General features: G+C 42.8%; 1 protein-coding gene across 11 annotated transcripts in view; it reads left to right on the forward strand.

The window, feature by feature from the left end:
* Positions 1 to 13831, forward strand: part of CEP112 (centrosomal protein 112) — a 307677-nt gene that overhangs the window by 13831 nt on the left and 280015 nt on the right. For 9 of the 11 annotated variants that reach the window (XM_081580780.1, XM_081580784.1, XM_081580779.1 and 6 more), the window contains one exon: positions 1029 to 1198. The exons of 1 other annotated variant lie outside the window; for it this stretch is intronic. In XM_081580780.1, the coding sequence (XP_081436906.1) occupies positions 1029 to 1198 (170 nt within the window). Of the gene's footprint in view, positions 1 to 1028; positions 1199 to 4238; positions 4242 to 13831 lie in introns of all 11 variants that reach the window. One more of the 11 variants, XM_081580786.1, reaches the window with a different exon arrangement.

Below are 13831 nucleotides of genomic sequence, written 5' to 3' on the forward strand. Positions count from 1 at the left end.
ACCAAAATTCAGTCAAGAGGCATGCTGCACGCTAGATAATAATTTCTATTATGCGTGGCAGAATGCCAGACTTTTTGATGCGATCCTGCTTTATATGTTAAACTATGACCATGCATTTTCTTAAGATTAGTAGTCTTTGGGGTAGTAGTTACTTGACTTGATAGTTGATTAAGCATTGAAGTGACTTCCTCAATTAAAAAGAAACAGCTGTGCTTGTTTGACTTGGGATGGAGGGTCCCTGGAGTACAGTCCTTGGAGAATTTTTTGAGTAGGATTGGGAGGATTACAGTTAATGCAAACTTTGTCTGCAGTTTTCCTCAGAGATGTGTCATGAAGCCTGTCTCCCTTGAGGAGGACTAATGGGCTGGCGTCTTTCTTCTTGACTGAAGACAGAACATTTTCTGAAACATTGAGATGTTGAAATGCAAGTGTACCGTATCAGGTTTTCCCATTCACACTCATGTTACGGGATCATAGGAAAGGGCTTTCGTTTATAAATAATAATAATAACGTAAAAGCCTAGAGACCTGTCTTGGATTTTTCGGCTAGGTCGTGGCATGGCCGGAACTAAATTCTAGGTCTCCAACTCTGTTATTCCTAATGATGAAGAGGTTTCTAATTTTTATTTCTGATCTTTATTGATTTTGGTTTCTCTGCCTCCTGATTTGTGTGTGTGTGTGTAGATGCATGCACACAGAGTAATGATCACAGAAAGAAATAGATGAGCACAAAAAAAGACCTTTCATTTGTCTTTTCAGAAAGCTAATGTTCCTTTTGTAATATAAATCATTATCATGTGTCTCATATAATTTTATGATTTATCATATTTAAACAACATGACATAACTAAAATGTGAGCTATCCATTTTTATGTATTTTAATGTTTCATTGAATGATATGTTTTTCTATAATTAAACTTGAATGTATGAAAGGTTGTTATCAAACTTGAAACTTGATGGAAATCTTAACTGAATATTTCATTATATAGTACATTTTGAAAGAATAATTTTTCTAATTTTTAAAAATCAGTCCATCTATTTTGATGAACCAAATCCAGCACAAGCAAAAGGGTCCAGCCCGGATGGATTACCGGACTGGGTGGTGGGTGAGCTGAGGACCAGCGAGCACAGATTCAGCGAATCCCGGGAGCTTTCCTCTGGAGATGACTCTTTGGTGCAGTCACCGACCGACGTCCACAGGTACGCCTGAGCCTGGGATTCCACATGTGTCTCGTCATTTAGCTTGTCTTTGGAACTGGTTAATACATTCCATATTTCCTTGTTTTTTTTATGGTAAATAGTTGGTTTACTTTATGTTTTTGCTTGAGGGCTATGAAGGAATGTCAAATAGGTAAGATAACAGTGTTGCTTTGCCGCCGTTGATTGTATATTGAAGATTATATTACATTTTTAAGTGATTTTTGAATATCTGTTAAATAGTTATACCTCTTATATTGCTTGGGAAGTGGTGACTGAAAGTCCTTAAGTAACATAGTTCTCTGTTTTCCTCTGGAACAAGCATGAACTGAGAATATTTCAGTGACTTCAACAAAATACAGCATCTTCCATATCCATCTTGAAGCTTATGCTTGAATTTCTCTCCTTCTCTCCCCTCCCCAAACAATATTTGTTTTGATTTACTAGAATAATGAATGCAAACATAAACCCCATTAAACTGTGCTTTCTTACTAGATATAAGCTTAAATATGATTTTTAGTACAAATAAAAGTGAATTTCTGAATTTTAAGTACACAGTAAAACAGTTATTGTTGTGGTGTAACTTTGGCCTTTGGGAGGAATGGATTTAATCGGACTCTAATCAGGCTGTGAGCCTCGCGCGACTCGGCTCCCTGAGCTGTGGGCGCCAGACGGTGCCGCCCGGTGGGTGCCAGGGCTGCATTGCGCTCCTCGCCGTTCTCTTAGGAATTTCCATTTTTGGAATTTGATTGGGTTAACAGTGTAATCTTTCTTTTCTACTATTAATTTTTTTTTGCTTTATTCCTTAAAGGATACAGAAATCTTATTAGTAATTTGAAACATCTTCATAGTTGATGTAGCCTGGTTATGTTTTTCAGGCCTCATGTATTATGGTGGAAAAGAACAGATGAATGTAAAGCAGGAGATCCAGTCCATATGAAATTTTTTTTATTAGAAAGGGGAAGTAAGTTAATATGGAGAGGCAGAACAGGAAGAGGTGATGTAATTAGGACACGTTTCAGAAGCGTAAAAAGGAAGGAACAGGTGAGTCCGTGGCAGATGCCTTCTTGGGAAGTTTAGAGAAGAATGCAGGACAGGGAGTGGACTTGGGGCCTCCAGGGAATCCAGGTGAAGGGGACTTTTTCTCTCTCAGAATAGAGGATCAGCTTGGAGGAAATATGGTGATAATATTCTTCAAATATTACTCAGTAACTTTTCTGGGTGATGAAACCATAGTTAAATCTCTACAGTTTTAACAAGTAACATTTCTCTTTATTGCTCACCCATAATAAAATGACATTTCAATGCAAATTACTTGAATTTGAGGCCTTAGTTATCAGTTATACAATTAGTAATTAATGGATGAATCAGACAATGCTTCATTCCTGCTCAGCTCTTCAGAGCTCATGACCTCAGAGAAGCCTCACCCGACAGCCCAGGCCTCTGTAGGTGACCTTGTCATCGCGTGCGTCCTCTGTGTCTCTCTGCTGTGCTCCCCACAAGTGCAGAGGTGCTCCCCGTCCTCGGGACGCAGCGCGGGGACTGTGCTTCTGTCTGCACCGTGCCCAGTGTGCTGGGCAGGCCCTGTGGGGACGTGCCCGAGGCTTACTCTTTGGTGAGTGTGCTCAGGAGTCCGGGAGTGGGTAGTTAGGCCACACGTTGAATTTTATCCGTGCAAAGCCCCTTTCAGACAGGTATGTTGGGGCAGAGAGAATAGCCCATGAGGATTTATTTTAAAAGCTATTTAGAAAAACTTGAGGGAGGGATAAATTTTAGAAGTTAAGAGATGTATGGATATAGGCTGCTGCTGCTGCGTCGCTTCAGTCGTGTCCGACTCTGTGCGACCCCATAGACGGCAGCCCACCAGGCTCCGCTGTCCCTGGGATTCTCCAGGCAAGAACACTGGAGTGGGTTGCCATTTCCTTCTCCAATGCATGAAAGTGAAAAGTGAAAGTGAAGTCGCTCAGTCGTGTCCAACTCTTCGCGACCCCACGGACTGCAGCCTACCAGGCTCTTCTGTCCATGGGATTTTCCAGGCAAGAGTACTGGAGTGGGCTGCCATAATAGGCTAGAGATGCTTATTTGTTTCCTAGCCTTCTTATCTTATTTCTGATGAAGTTGTTAAAGAAAATGAAGGAACTGGAAAAGACAACTGTCTTTCTAATCAAGTGTTAGAATTTCACTAAGACTAAGGCCAAGTAAAGGTATCTTTACTTACATGCTTTTAATTTAACTCAATCTATGTAAAAATTTTAATTTTCATGTATATTACTTAATAGATATTTGTAATTTGATGTACATAAAGGCACTTAAAATTAAAACTAACTGTTACTTTACCTAAAGGCAGTGCACTTAATTTAAGGCCAAATACACAGTGTGTTTGATCAGCTCATAAGCAGTGGCAGACTCTATGGATGGTCTGTCTTCATATTTCTCTTCTAGAGCTGACTCTTTACTCTGAGTGGTCATGCTGTGCTGATGACAAAGTTAGAATCTGCTCATGTTGACCTAATACATCCCATCAGTTCTGCACGAAATTGTTTTAAGAAGTTTAAGAGGCTTATAATATGTGACACATGTATGTTTTTATGGTGAATAATTTATTGTTACTTAGAACTGAAGTTTAATGCTGCCTCATAAATTTTACAACCACTTCAACTTGTCCTTTGAAAAACCTCTTTAATCTTAAAAGATTTTCCCCCTTAGTGATTCTTTTTTGATCACTTTATAAAATCCTGCTTTACTTAGGCCTTTTTGTATGTGAAGTGTTTCTCATGGCATTTTGGATTATGCCGTTTGTGTCCTGGCCTTTTCATATTATTAAAGATGCAGAGGCCTTTTGAAGCCTCTTGGCCAGGACTCCTGCGCCGTAGAGATGCTGCCTTTGCTGCACCTTTATTCTTCCTGCAGGGCATGTCACGTGGCCACGGTCTAGACACGTCAGAAGTGTTGTGAGGTCGTACGCTTCAGGCTTATTCTCATGCTTTTCTCCACCAAATACACACTGCACACCAGTAAACTCAGCATTTCACTTCCGTTTCAGCAGGTGACTAGTCCTGTCCTGGTTTTATCCTTTACTTTCCTTTTTCGTTGTTCTTGGTTTAAGGTTATGTTATTATCCTTAGTTTATTTTAGAAAAACCACTTTCCAAATTGCATTGCCATATTATTAGAGATCTTTTATTATATTTTTCTATCAAATATCTGATTCTTTTATTCACAGTGAAATATCTGAGTTATATTTGAGTTTGGAGCATGATTTTACAAAATGTTACTAGTGAGACCGGAGACTTGGCTCGCTGCCCTGTACAGCTGGGGTAACTTCGTTTAGTTGGGCAGCTGTGAGTTACTGCCATGTAAGTTACTTCCTGGGCATCTTTCGGGTGCTTAGCACTGAGTGACGGTGAAGGCCCTCATTGTCTCTGTGGTGCGTGGACCTTCGGGTGGCCCCACGAGCCTGCTCTGGGTGGTGCCAGCCTGGTCCCTTCTCCTTGGGGGTAGGCGGGACCTGGGAGTGGTGTCTTGCCAGGAGAATATGGCCAAGGTGGTGGGCTGCCACTGCCACGAGGGCCTGACGGTGTTGGAGACGGCCCTGCATGCAGATGGGCTCGGGGGGCCTGCTGTTGCCCTTGCGGCTGAGGAGCGGGCTGCCCTGAGTCCTGTGGCCAGAAGGAGGTGAAGCTGCTGACAGCCGTGACCGCAGGCAAGGAGGGTTCCTCCCTCCAGATGGGGACCTGGCCCAGGGCAGACCCCGAGTCCAGCCTCGTGCGGCCCTGAGCAGAGGGTCCGGCTTGGCTATGCCTGCACTGCTGACCCATGGAGACTAGGAGAAATGTGGGTGGTGGTTAAAGCCGTTCTGTCCGTGGTAGTTGGTTATGCAGCAGTAGATGGCTAATACTCTTTCTATCCTCATTTTAGAAGATTATGCACTCATCCATGTTTCAGTTCAGTTCAGTCACTCAGTCGTGTCGGACTCTTTGCGACATGAACCACAGCATGCCAGGCCTCCCTGTCCATCACCAACTCCCAGAGTCCACCCAGACCCATGTCCATTGAGTTGGTGATGCCATCCAGCCATCTCATCCTCTGTCGTCCCCGTCTCCTCCTGTCTCCAATCCTTCCCAGCATCAGGGTCTTTTCTAGTGAGTCAGCTCTTCGCATCAGGTGGCCAAAGTATTGGAGTTTCAGCTTCAACATCAGTCCTTCCAGTGAACACCCAGGACTGATCTCCTTTAGGATGGACTGGTTGGATCTCCTTGCAGTCCAAGGGCTCTCAAGAGTCTTCTCCAACACCACAGTTCAAAAACATCAGTTCTTCAGCACTCAGCTTTCTTTATAGTCCAACTCTCACATCCATACATGACCACTGGAAAAACCATAGCCTTGACGAGAGGACCTTTGATGGCAAAGGAATGTCTCTGCTTTTCAATAATGCTGTCTAGGTTGGTCATAACTTTCCTTCGAAGGAGTAAGCGTCTTTCAATTTCATGGCTGCAATTACCATCTGCAGTAATTTTGGAGCCCCCCAAAATAAAGTCAGCCACTGTTTCCACTGTTTCCCCATCTATTTGCCATGAAGTGATGGGACCGGATGCCATGATCTTAGTTTTCTGAGTGTTGAGCTTTAAGCCAGCTTTTTCAGTCTCCTCTTTCGCTTCCATCAAGAGGCTCTTTGGTTCCTCTTTGCTTTCTGCCACGAGGTGCGCACTTGTAAAGGTCTCCGTGCAGCCTGTGAAGAGGAAAACGTGTTCTCTCCTCTCCGCGTTCCCACGCCACGTCCCCATGAGAGCAACAGGCGTCAGTGCTTTGGTGCGTGTCATTCCGCGTGCACACGTGCCCGCAGCTGTGTAACTGAAGGTTGCCGGTCGGCTTGCACCACGGGTGCTGTCCTTCTGTCACTTAACCGTTTGTTGATCCTGTGTCATGTGACCTGTGACCTGTGTGATCTTATTAAACGCAGATGATAATCCATAGTGTAGATTTACTGTAACTTAGTCTGTCTCTGTTGCTGGTGGTGCTTTGGTATTATAAAGTATGTCCTAGTTGACATCCTGGTACGTGTATCATGATGAACCTGTGTGTATTTGGGCTATTAATGATTGTGTAGCCATGAACAGTGAAACATGTAATGAGCTGTTGGTGGCATTATTAGTAGGTTCGACATCTTGTGCAATGGTACAGAAAAATACCTGGGCTAGTATGTCTCAGATATGTGAAGTTCCACAAAAGTACATAAAAGAGTAGTAAGCTTCCATTTGTGTGTGTGTATCTCTTAAAAAGGATATATGGATGTGTATGTGCACACGTGTATGGAATATTTCTGGGTGCCATGTGTGAAGCTGTTTTACATTTAAGGAGTGGGATAATCTGATGTGAAAAGTTAAAAACCTTTTTTTATACATGTGTCTGTTACTTTTAATAACCACACTCATTTTTTGATAGGGAGTGTCAAGTTGCTTTCTCATTAAGATGCTCAGCCGTACACACTATTTAGATGAGTGATGACATTAATGAATCTAACCATGTATATAGCAAATACACAGATTTAAACAGAAGGATGAAATTTTCCCAGTAGATAGTGTTTGTGGGTTACGCTTTTATTTCTAATTTGCTAAAACAGGAACCAAGTGAGGCAAGTTGTGCGTTTATGGAGCGCCTGCTGTGTACTGAATACTATTCTAGAAATCTTTCCGAAGTTGTCTGACTTCGTCCTCTAGAATGCTGTGAGGTTGACACAGTTGCCCTTTGTATGTACTGAGGAGGTTACCGCTTCAGTAAGGTCACTAAACTCCCCAGTGATGGATGCAGAATTGGAATCTAGGTCTTATGATTCCAGACCCTGTGTTCTTTCTGGTAGACCATGCGGGCACAAGAACTTTTTGCAGCAAATACGGAAACTTCACTTTAATCCTTTTCCCTGCCTTGCGCTTCGTTAGCAATCTCGGGTGACTGTGCCTTTGTTCATGGTTATTTCTGGGTTGGGTGAAATGAGGCAGTTTGCCTTTGTTCAAATATCACTTCTGACGCTTGGCAACTGTGTGTCCTCAGGCAAGTTCCTTCCTTTCTCTGAAGCCGGTGTCATCCTTTGTGAGAGGCAGCCGGCAGCGCTGACCTCAGAGCAGCGAGGCTGGGGGAGCCCTTGGCGTGGGGCCCGTCGCTCCCCGCCGTCGGGCGTGCGGGGGTCCTTCGCATGGGCTGCTTGTTCGCTCGGCTCCTCTTCTGCTGCTGTCATCTGATCTTCCCAAAAGTGTTGTCTTAAAGTCATTGGTCATTAATTATTTTCGATTTAAAAGTCATTTTGTGTTCCTGAGAAAAGGAAATGAACGGCTGTGCAGAAGGGTTCTGATTGTAAGTGTGAATCCGGAACATTCTCAGAGTAGAGAGGAAGAGTATCTTAGAGGAGGCTTCCGGGGATTCCTCGGTGGGCTCCTCGTGCTGTCGTAGCGGTTCAATCCCTGGTCCGAGAGTGAAAATCCCACAAGCCATGCGCACAGCCAAAGAAATTAGAAATAAATAAAGTGAAAATAAAATAAAAGAGGCTTTGAAGCGATCTTTATTTGGATAACTCAGCATGTCCCCTTTTCCAGAACAGAGGGAACACAGTGTGGCTGGCCCTGGTTTTAAGCATTTTCTGACACCACGTGTTAGAAGCTGCCTACGTGGGATCAGACTTCAGTTCTTGTCGTCTCCGTGTATTTCTCGGTGTGCATTATTCCAAAGACGGACGCAAAGACAGCAGCTTGTATTCTTGTCCTACAGTTCTGTGGAAGATGTTTTGAAGCTTCTTTGTAATGGCTGGTAATTATTTTTATGAGTTTTCAACCAAGTATGATGTGGTCTGGTAGCTTATCACCAAAGTGTAGTTAGGTCCTGGGGTGAAGAAAGATGAAAAAGAATGATTTAATGCCACATTATTTTTAACTTGAAACTTTGGTTAAGAATTATGAGTTCAGTTCAGTTCAGTTCAGTTCAGTCACTCAGTCGTGTCTGACTCTCTGTGACCCCATGAACTGCAGCACGCCAGGCCTCCCTGTCCATCACCAACTCCCGGAGTCTACCCAAACCCGTGTTCATCGAGTCGGTGATGCAATCCAACCATCTCATCCTCTGTCATCCCCTTCGCCTCCCGCCCCCAATCCTACCCAGCATTAGGGTCTTTTCCAATGAGTCAACCCTTCGCATGAGGTGGCCAAAGTATTGGAGTTTCAGCTTCAACATCAGACCTTCCAATGAACACCCAGGATTGATCTCTTTTAGGATGGATTGATTGGATCTCCTTGCAGTCCAAGGGACTCTCAAGAGTCTTCTCCAACACCACAGTTCAAAAGCATCAATTCTGCGGTGCTCAGCTTTCTTCACCGTCCAACTCTCACATCCATACATGACCACTGGAAAAACCATAGCCTTGACTAGATGGACTTTTGTTGGCAAAGTAATGTCTCTGCTTTTAAATATGCTATCTAGGTTGGCCATAACCTTCCTTCCAAGGAGTAAGCGTCTTTTAATTTCATGGCTGCAGTCACCATCAGCAGTGATTCTGGAGCCCAAAAAAATAAAGTCTGACACTGTTTCCACTGTTTCCCCATCTATTTCCCATGGAGTGATGGGACCAGATGCCATGATCTTAGTTTTCTGAACGTTGAGCTTTAAGCCAACTTTTCACTCTCCTCCTTCACCTTCATCAAGAGGCTCTTTAGTTCTTCTTCACTCTCTGCCATAAGGGTGGTGTCATCCGCGTATCTGAGGTTATTGATTTTTCTTCCGGCAATCTTGATTCCAGCTTGTGTTTCTTCCAGCCCAGCGTTTCTCATGATGTACTCTGCATATAAGTTAAACAAGCAGGGTGACAATATACAGCCTTGACGGACTCCTTTTCCTATTTGGAACCAGTCTGTTGTTCCATGTCCAGTTCTAACTGTTGTTTCCTGACCTGCATACAGGTTTTTCAAGAGACAGGTCAGATGGTCTGGTATTCCCATCTCTTTCAGAATTTTCCACAGTTTATTGTGATCCACACAGTCAAAGGCTTTGGCATAGTCAATAAAGCAGAAATAGATGTTTTTCTGGCACTCTCTTGCTTTTTCGATGATCCAGCGGATATTGGCAATTTGATCTCTGGTTCCTCTGCCTTTTCTAAAACCAGCTTGAACATCTGGAAGTTCACGGTTCACATATTGCTGAAGCCTGGCTTAGAGAATTTTGAGCATTACTTTACTAGCATGTGAGATGAGTGCAATTGTGCAGTAGTTTGAGCATTCTTTGGCATTGCCTTTCTTTGGGATTGGAACGAAAACTGACCTTTTCCAGTCTTGTGGCCACTGCTGAGTTTTCCAAATTTGCTGGCATATCAAGTGTAGCACTTTCACAGCATCACCTTTGAGGATTTGAAATAGCTCAACTGGAATTCCATCACCTCCACTAGCTTTGTTCGTAGTGATGCTTTCTAAGGCCCACTTGACTTCACATTCCAGGATGTCTGGCTCTAGGTGAGTGATCACACCATCATGATTATCTGGGTCATGAAGATCTTTTTTGTACAGTTTTTCTGTGTATCCTTGCCACCTCTTCTTAATATCTTCTGCTTCTGTTAGGTCCATACCATTTCTGTCCTTTATCGAGCCCATCTTTGCATGAAATGTTCCTTTGGTATCTCTAATTTTCTTGAAGAGATCTCTAGTCTTTCCCAATCTGTTGTTTTCCTCTATTTCTTTGCACTGATCGCTGAGGAAGGCTTTCTTATCTCTCCTTGCTATTCTTTGGAACTCTGCATTCAGATGGGAATATCTTTCCTTTTCTCCTTTGCTTTTCGCTTCTCTTCTCTTCCCAGCTATCTGTAAGGCCTCCTCAGACAGCCATTTTGCTTTTTTGCATTTCTTTTCCATGGGGATTTTCTTGATCCCTGTCTCTTGTACAATGTCACGAACCTCTGTCCATAGTTCATCAGGCACTCTGTCTATCAGGTCTAGTCCCTTAAATCTATTTCTCACTTCCACTGTATACTCATAAGGGATTTGATCTAGGTCATACCTGAATGGTCTAGTGGTTTTCCCTACTTTCTTCAATTTAAGTCTGAATTTGGCAATAAGCAGTTCATGATCTGAGCCACAGTCTGCTCCTGGTCTTGTTTTTGCTGACTGTATAGAGCTTCTCCATCTTTGGCTGCAAAGAATATAATCAATCTGATTTCGGTGTTGACCATCTGGTGATGTCCACGTGTAGAGTCTTCTCTTGTGTTGTTGGAATAGGGTGTTTGCTATTACCAGTGCGTTCTCGTGGCAAAACTCTATTAGCCTTTGCCCTGCTTCATTCTGTACTCCAAGGCCAAACTTGCCTGTTACGCCAGGTGTTTCTTGACTTCCTGCTTTTGCATTCCAGTCCCCTATAATGAAAAGGACATCTTTTTGGGGTGTTAGTTCTAGAAGGTCTTGTAGGTCTTCATAGAACCGTTCAACTTCAGCTTCTTTGGCGTTACTGGTCGGGGCATAGACTTGGATTACCGTGATATTGAATGGTTTGCCTTGGAAACGAACAGAGATCATTCTTTTGTTTTTGAGATTGCATCCAAGTACTGCATTTTGGACTCTTTTGTTGACCATGATGGCTACTCCATTTCTTCTAAGGGATTCTTGCCCACAGTAGTAGATATAATGGTCATCTGAGTTAAATTCACCCATTCCAGTCCATCTTAGTTCGCTGATTCCTAGAATGTCGACGTTCATTCTTGCCATCTCCTGTTTGACCACTTCCAGTTTGCCTTGATTCATGGACCTAACATTCCAGGTTCCTATGCAATATTGCTCTTTACAGCATCGGACTTTGCGTCTATCACCAGTCATATCCACAGTTGGGTATTGTTTTTGCTTTGGCTCCATCCCAGTTATGAGTTAGGAGAGACCAAAGAGTAATGTTGAATAAACCCCAACCTTTAAACACTGCTTCGCAAGGAAGAAAGACAATTCTCATCATTTTAGAGGACTTTGTTGTTGAAAAAGAAGGCATTAGTAGTTTAGATTTCTTTAGATGCCACTTTATAAAGAGTCACGATCCAGAATGCTTAAAAATTCTAGGAGTGTGCAAGCAGAATTATTACTTCCCAGGTGGCGCTAGTGGTAAAGAACCCTTCTGCCATCGCAGGAGACATAAGAGACGTGGGTTTGATTCTTAGGTCAGGAAGATCCCCTGGAGGAGGCAATGACAACCCACCCCAGTATTCTTGCCTGGAGAAGCCCATGGACAGAGGAGCCTGGGGGAAGCGGGTGGGTACGGTCCATGGGGTCGCAAAGAATCAGACATGACTGACTGACGAAACACATGTGTTACTTTTACCATGTTAGATTTGGGTTAACTTTGTATGAATAAAAGATTTAGCTTTTAATTCATGTTATGTCCTTTAAATAGCATATATGTTCACACCTTTAAGAAAGGACTTGGAGAATAATTATCCTGTGTTAAATGAGGATGCATGCTAAGTCACTTCAGTCGTGTCCAACTCTTTGCAACCCCATGGACTGTAGCCCACCAGGCTTCTCTGTCCATGAGAATTCTTCAGGCGAGGATACTGGAGTGGGTTGCCATGCCCTCCTCAAATGAGGATAGAGGACTCTAATTTCTGCATCTTGGTTTAATGAGATCTTTCCATGGGTTATTTCATGCCAGGTTTTAGTCTGGAATGAAGAATCTAATTATAGTCCTGCCCTTATGGAAAATATGATTTGCTTTACAATGATCCTCTTTAACATGTGGTTTTCCAGTAATGATTGTGGCAAAAAGCTGAGACTCGGTGCTCTTTAAAACTGTCTCCCAGGACAGCCAGCCCTTCGCTTGCGGCTGCAGTTTAAGTACGTCACCAGCAGATGGTGATCAAGTAACGAAAATGTGCTTGTGCTTGCGTGTGAATATGTTGATCTATGTGAAAAAAATTTTCGCTTTAAAAATATTGATTTAATTTCTAGTCTGTATACTCAAGCAACATAATAGACAGACTCTTTTTAATTTGTTCAGCTCCATTTTTATATGTAAATGACACTGACCTGTAAATGGCCCCTGCTTCTAAGTTGCTGGATGAATTTATGGGGGAGCTGATCACTACCTTGCCTTCGTTGGGCTTGTTTATGTCCACTGGCTAGGGTGCTTAGGGTTACACATGGTAAAACATCCTTAAGTATTATTCGCAGTGGTGCATTCCTTTTAGTTAAGAATCGCCCTGTTGATGAGGCAGAGATCTGTCTGCAGCAGCACCTCACACGTGTTCATATCTATGTGCATCACGTGTGTCCTGCCGCAGCGCAGCAGTGCATCCTGCAGCGTGGAGCGTCTGTGGCTGCGCTGGCCAGTGTAGCGGTCACTGTTCACACGTGGCTGGCGAGCACCAAAGGGTGGCCAGTGTATCCCTGAGGAGTGGAATGTTGTGTTTTAATTAACTCAGAGAGCGTGTGGGGCTCGGAGGTCTCGAGACCTGGTCTCCCTGGTGGACGGGGAGCTGCTCTCTGGGGGAGGTGAGGCGGGCAGGGCGTGGGCGTCGGGTGTTGGCACCTCTCAGCCGCTCTGCCCAGGGGTGGTGTCTCCTTTCGCTGGTGAGGATCACTCGTGGTCAGTGGTTGCTCTCAGTCGGTCAGCCTAAGGTTTCCGAGGAGCCTCCCCAACTGGTCTGTTTGGAAGAAAGAAAAATTGATCATTTCCCTTAATTTACTGAAAGAAGAGTCAGCCTTTTTCATCCTTTTGTTTGGAGAGAACATTTAGTGTGGAACAAATCTGATTGATTTGGTCTTTTTGCTACAGTGGATGTTTGTCAGGTGGACGTTTAACCTTGAGCTGTGGGAGTAAGACTGCCTCACCAACGAGGAATGGAACCCCTTTCTTAGGACCCTCAATGCAGCAACGTTTCACACACTCATGGGACCACTCAACCGTTCACTGATTTTCAACAGTGATGTGCTAATTAAATATCCTTCTTAGGTATTTACCAAGACAAGGCCAAGCAGCAACAATTTGTAACTGAGATGGAATGGCTCTGAAAATCATGACCTGGCATTTCTTTTAGGCTTTTTAAATTTTTTTTCATTGAGTCAGATTTTTGACAAATTTAGTTACTTCTTCTTTTTTAAACATTTTTAATGAGTAGGGCTTTGTAATCAGTATCTTTTTATTTCACAAGCAAGTTTCTTTTTGTGCGATCATAATATTGACCAGTTTAGTTTTGATGTTCTTTTAAGCAGAAAAGGATGACAGTAAGCTTATACGTGTATTGTATAACAATTTAAAGGGAATTAAAATACTTTCTAGAATGTTGATACTGTTAAACCAGAGATGTATTAATAAACATTGATTTAAATGTGTTGACTTCTGAAGATGGTTTCTATTTTTAAGTTTAAAGTCAAATGTGTTCTTCTAAAGTAGTAAATGGGAAAAATATGAAGTCTTAAAATGTTTATGAATCTCTGGTCAGTTTTTAGTTTTGTCAGGCTTCTCACTTTTAAAATTTAGTTTTTTTTTCTTTTTATTCCTAATAAAGTTCCCTTTGAAATATTGAAATAAATATGTTGTGGATCCTTGTAAATTATGTTCATTTTCTTATTTTCAGTGTTTTTCCGTACTTTACTGTAGTATTAGTTGTTGCTAGTTATTTGTATGTTTCATT

Source organism: Giraffa tippelskirchi, chromosome 3 (genome assembly GCF_054371585.1).
Source record: "Giraffa tippelskirchi isolate mGirTip1 chromosome 3, T2T-mGirTip1v1.2.pri, whole genome shotgun sequence".
Lineage (NCBI taxonomy): Eukaryota > Metazoa > Chordata > Mammalia > Artiodactyla > Giraffidae > Giraffa > Giraffa tippelskirchi.